Below are 5,986 nucleotides of genomic sequence, written 5' to 3'. Positions count from 1 at the left end.
TGAGCCATGACGCTAACTGCTGCCCCATAAAAAGGAAAAAAAAAAAATGAGGAAGGAAGAGATAGAGGAGAAAGGATTGTGGTGTGGCCATCCCCCTGAAGGGGCTTTCTCACTTTCTCTCTGTCTCTCTGTCTCTCTCTCCAGAGAGCACATACACCCTCTGGGGGAAAAAATGGAATAGGGACCATAGCCTCCCACAGCCTCTGGTCCCATTCCTTCTCTTTCTCCCACTGAGACTCAACCTGCCTTCCCTGGACCCCCCCCCATGTCATCTGTCCCTGTTCTGTCCCAAAAGGAGCCATCCAACTGCAAGCCTGACTTCGCTCCTCCCTGTCTACATGTCTCATTAACTCTCCATCACCTCCAGAAAATAACCCTTCTTCTCAGCCTGGCATCAACGTCTTTATAGGGTCTTTCCCCTACCTTCAGCCTCAAAAATCATCCCCCTCTCCAACGTCTTTTGAGGAAAAAAAAAAACTACATGTGATTTCTTGACTAGGCCTGTGTTCTTTCCCCTCCTTTTGTATCTGCTCTTCCTTTATGTGAACACCCCCTTGGTAAACTCCTATGCATCCTTCAAAGCCTCGGCATTAATACCCATCGCTTCTTCTGACTCAACCCTGACACCATAGGTGTCCGGCTCTGTGTGTGTCTGGTGGGACAGGTTCAGAATTGAGTCTTCTCAGGTTCCCTAGAAGTACTTAGTATATATGTGTTAAATAAATGCATGACGTTCACACGTATTTTGGGATCAGCCCTACCGAGACCCTTCTTGGGACTGAGGAATTTGGAGACAGAATGGCTAGTTTCCAAGATGATAGGAGGTACCCCCCGAGTCACCTTGGGATTAATCCAGGCTCACATCCACATCTATATAAATAGAGGTTGTGGGACCAGCAGTTGGTGTCATGGCTAGGTTGCTGGACTCCCATGTAGTCGACCGCGGTTCGAGTCCTGGACCTGGTGGCTTAAACTCACACCAGGCGCGTGTGTGTGTGTGCCCAAGATCTCGAGAGGAAAATGGAGGAGAAGGGATTGCGGCGTGGCCATCCTCCCTTTGGGGGGTGATTTTTCGCTTTCTGTCTCTCTGTCTCTCTCTGTCTGTCTGGCGAGCGCACGTGCCCTATAGCGAAAATCTCTCCAAAAAAAGAAAAAGAAGAAGAAAGAAAGAAAAATAGCGGTTGCGGTTCCTCTAGTTATTCATATCCTGTGACCTTTAAAACATGCAGCCGTTTGGACTTCAATAAGTTCAGTCATTCTGTTCGTTTTGTTTCATTTAATATTTTTAGTTTGCTATAGGGTGTGTGCATTCATGGCAGAGAGACAGAGAGAGGAAACGTGAGAATACTCCTCAGGGATCCCCCCTCCATTCTCCGTTCCCCCCTTGGGATTTTGCACACACGCGTACCCGTATTGGGCGTGAGGTTTTTTTGTTTTTTGGGTTTTTTAAAGAATTATTTATTCATTTATTTAATTTCACTTGTTATCTTTTTTTTTTTTTTGGAGAGGTTTTTGCTATAGGGCGAGTGTGCTCGCCAGACAGAGAGAGACAGAGAGACAGACAGCGAGAAATCACCCCCCAGGGGGGATGGCCACGCCGCAGTCCCTTCTCGTCCATTCTCCTCTCGGGATCTTGGGCACGCACACACACACACACACACACACACACACACTCGCCCGGCATAAATTTAAGCCACTGGGTCCGGGACTTGAACTGTGGTTGACTACATGGGAGTCCAGCGACATAACCATTATACCAACTGCGAGTGCCTGTTATAATTATTTTCAGTTTGACCAGAGAGAGAGAGAGAGAAAGGGAACGTGAGAAAGCAAGCTGCCAGGCCCAGGACTCGAACCATGGTTGGCCATGTGGGAGTGTCCAGAACCATAAGCACCACGCCACCTGCTGGCCCCATCTGGGTGTGAGTTTTAAGTCACCAGGTTTGAGACTTGAAGCACGGTCGACTATGTGGGAATCCAGCGATGTAACCATTAGGCTGTCTGCTGGTTCCCCCCAGCATGTTTTTCAAGCTGCTGGGGCTAGGAATAGAAACATACAGCTGGCCATGTGGGATCCAGTTGCCTTAACCTCCACACCACCTGCTGGCCCCAATCATTCTGTTTTATAATGAGAATCAGGGCATCAGCAGATGGCATAGCAGTTTCGTCACTGGACTCCCACATGCCCATCCCACATGTGGTTTGAATCCCGGGCCCGGTGACTTATAATTCATGCCATGTGCGTATGGCTGCGTGCCCAAGATCCCAGGAAGGGATCGGAGCAGAAAAGATTGTGGCATGGCCATCCCCACTGGAAGAGTGAGTTCTCACTTTCCTTTTCACCTTCTCTGTCTGTCTCTGGCCAGCACAAATTTCCTAAGGCAAAAACCTATATAAAAAAAAAAAGGGATCAGCAGTTGGCATAATGGCTCTGTTGCTGGACTCCCATGTAGTCGACCGCGGTTCACGTCCCGGATCCGGTGGCTTAAACTCACGCCGGGCGCGTGTGCGTGCGTGCCCAAGATCCCGAGAGGAGAATAGAGGAGAAGGGATTATGGTGTGGCCATCCTCCCTGGGGGGTGATTTCTCGCTTTCTGTCTCTATCTCTCTCTGTCTGTCTGGTGAGCGTGCGCGCCCTATAGCAAAAACCTCTCCAAAAAAAAAACCAAAAAACAAAACCAGAATTACTTTATTTAACTTTATTTATTGTTTTCCAGTTTGATCACAGAGAGACTTAGCAAGGGAAAGTGAGAAAGCAAACCACCAGGTCTGGGACTGGAACCATAGTCGGCCATGTGGGAGTCCTGTGCCTATAACCACCACGCCACCTGCCAGTTCCCTTGTTTGAGACTTTTGAAGGGAAAAACACCCCCAGGATCACATGGTGAATAAAACACCTTTCCTTAGGAGCCAGCTGGTGATGTAGATATTAAGGCATTGGACTCCCACATAGTCGACCACGGTTCAAGTCCTGGATCTGGTGTCTTGAAACACACTAGGTGTGTGTGCGTGTGCGTGTGCCCAAGACCCCGAGAAGAGAATGGAGGGGAAGGGATTGCAGCGTGGCCATGCCCCTCGGAGGGTGATTTCTCGCTTTCTGTCTGTCTGGCATCCTATAGCAAAAATCTCTCCCCACCCCACACCCCCCCAAAAAAAATCTCTCCCTGCCCTGAAAAAAAATTATTCAGGCCAGCAGGTGGCGTGGTGATTGGGGCGCTGGACTCCCACCTGGTAACTGTAGTTCGAATCCTGGACCTGGCAGTTTGCTTTCTCACCTTCCCTTCCTTTCTCTCTCGGGGTCAAATTTAAAAACAATAATGAGGGACCAGCAGTTGGCGTAATGGCTGTGTCGCTGGACTCCCATGTAGTCAACCGTGGTTCGAGTCCCGGACCCGGTGGCGTAAACTCACACTGAGCACGTGTGTGTGCGCGTGCCCAAGATCCCGAGAGGAGAATGGAGGAGAAGGGATTGCGGCGTGGCCATCCCCCCTGGGGGCGGGGGGGGGGGTGATCTCTCACTTTCTGTCTCTCTGTCTCTCTCTGTCTGTCTGGCGAGCACACACGCCCTATAGCGAAAACGTCTCAAAAAAAAAAAAATTAAATTAGAAAACAAATGTTCTCCACAGGCACAACAGGGACTTCCTCCGAGGGACCCCAGACCCTGGCTGCGAGAATGAGGACTCCCCGGCCCCAAATATACCTTACGCTGACGGCAGGTGCAATCACCCTCCTTCTCTTCCGACTGCACCTGTCCCCGCCCGTCTGCGTGGTCCCGGAGTCCCCATCGGGCACCCCCGAGGTTCAGACCTGGCCCATGCCACCTGCTCGCCCATCTCCGACCCCGTGCCAGGCCAACGAGTCCATGGCCTCCCTGCCGGAGTTTTTGGGCCAGCCCCAACACGTGCGGAACTTCCTGCTGTACCGGCACTGCCGGGACTTCCAGCTCCTGCAGGACGCGCCGCTGGAGAAGTGCGCGGGGCCCGTGTTCCTGCTCCTGGTGATCAAGTCCTCGCCCGGGAACTACGAGCGCCGGGAGCTGGTGCGCCGCACCTGGGGCCTGGAGCGCCGTGTGCTGGGGCTGCAGCTGCGCCGCCTCTTCCTGGTGGGCACTGCGCCCAGCCCGCACGAAGCCAGCAAGGTGAACCGGCTGCTGGCGCTCGAGTCGCAGAGGCACGGTGACATCCTGCAGTGGGACTTCCACGACACCTTCTTCAACCTGACGCTCAAGCAGGTGGGCCGGACCGGGGTCCCCCTGTCCTTCCCTGGCCAGATTGTCACAGCTCCCTTGGAGACCTTCGGGCACCCCCATGCTGACCCTCCACGGGCCTCATTGGTCACTGGCTTTGCATGACCGGAAGTCCGGGAGGGAGGGTCCGCTGGACTTCCATGTAGTCGACCGCGGTTCGCGTCCCAGACCCGGTGGCTTAAACTCACACCAGGCGCGTGTGCGTGCGTGCCCAAGATCCCGAGAGGAGAATGGAGGAGAAGGGATTGCGGCGTGGCCATCCCCCGTGGGGGGTGATTTCTCGCTTTCTGTCTCTCTGTCTCTCTCTGTCTCTCTGGCGAATGCATGCGCCCTATAGCAAAAATCTCTCCAAAAAAGGAAAACAAAAGAATTATTTGATTTAACTTTATCTATTTATTTGAATTTGACCAGAGAGGAACAGAGAGAGAGAAAGTAAGTCACTAGGTCCAGGACTCGAACCGTGGTCCGCCATGTGGGAGTGTCCAGCTCCCTTAACCATCAGGCCACCAGCTGGCCCCCTTTATTTACTTATTTTAATTTGACTAGAGAGAGACAGAGCGAGAGAGAGAAAGTTAGAGAGCAAGCCACCAGGTCTGGGACTTGAACCATGGTCAGCCATGTGGGAGTCCAGTGCCCTTAACCACCACGCCACCTGCTGGTCTCATTTTTTTAAGAGAAGTTTTTGTTATAGGGCATGTGGTCAGCAGACAGAGAGACAGAGAGAGACAGACTGACAGAGAGAGACGGAGAGCAAGAAATCACGCCCCAAGGGGGATGGCCACGCCGCAATCCCTTCTCCTCCATTCTCCTCTCGGGATCTTGGGCACGCACGCACACGTGCCCGGCCTGAGTTTTAAGCCACCGGGTCCGGGACGCGAACCGCTGTCAGCTACATGGGAGTCCAGCGACATAGCCATGACACTTTCTGTTGGTCCCAAGGGTCTGCTTTTTTTGCCCTTCGACCTCAGAGGAGTTTATTCACCTCTCTGTGCCTCATTTTGTTGCTAATCACAAAATACCCGAAACCAGGCCCAGCAAGTGGCATGGTGGTTAAAGTACTAGACTCACACATGGCTGACCATGGTTCGAGTCCCAGACCTGATGACATGTTTTCTCGCTTTCCTTCTCTCTGTGTCTCTGTCTCTCTCTAGTGAGTGTACATCTCTTATAGCAACTTTTTTATAAGGATTATTTTTATTTAACTTTATTTTAATTCAACCAGAGAGGGATGGGGAGAGAGAGACAGAGAGAGAAAATGAGAAAGCAAGCCACCAGGTCCGGGACTCGAATCGCCATCAGTCATGTGGGAGTCCAATGCCCTTAACCACCATGCCAATCCCAGATACCGCAAAAAATATTTTAAAAACAACAATAATACTAAATTAAATAAATAATTCTTTAAAACAACAACAACAAAAACCTGAAACCGGGTGAGTAACAAAACAGTGAGTATGTACCCTCCGGGAGGGAATGGCCACTTCGCAATCCTTCCTCATAAAATTACAGGAGCCCCACCCTGCTGACCTCATTCCTGATCTCCCTGAGGCCTCATCTTTCAACACCATCATCACTCTTTTTTTCTTTTTTTTTGAAAGGTTTTTGCTATAGGGCGCGTGTGCTTGCCAGACAGACAGAGAGAGACAGAGAGACAGAAAGCAAGAAATCACCCCCCAGGGGGGATGGCCACGCCGCAATCCCTTCTCCTCCATTCTCCTCTCGGGATCTTGGGCACGCACGCAC

At 51.6% G+C, this 5,986-nt stretch overlaps 1 protein-coding gene across 1 annotated transcript in view; it reads left to right on the top strand.

Annotated features, from left to right (window-relative positions):
- The first annotated feature begins 3,631 nt into the window (after nt 1–3,631).
- The window catches only part of B3GNT3 (UDP-GlcNAc:betaGal beta-1,3-N-acetylglucosaminyltransferase 3), a 6,676-nt gene continuing 4,321 nt past the window's right edge, over nt 3,632–5,986 (top strand). The window contains exon 1 of the mRNA XM_006147177.3: nt 3,632–4,231. Coding sequence (XP_006147239.1) covers nt 3,674–4,231 — 558 coding nt within the window. The 5' untranslated portion in view covers nt 3,632–3,673. The remainder of the gene's footprint in view (nt 4,232–5,986) is intronic.

Source organism: Tupaia chinensis, unplaced genomic scaffold (assembly GCF_000334495.1).
Source record: "Tupaia chinensis unplaced genomic scaffold, TupChi_1.0 Scaffold000201_1, whole genome shotgun sequence".
NCBI lineage: Eukaryota > Metazoa > Chordata > Mammalia > Scandentia > Tupaiidae > Tupaia > Tupaia belangeri.
This window is presented reverse-complemented; position numbering and strand designations above follow the sequence as displayed.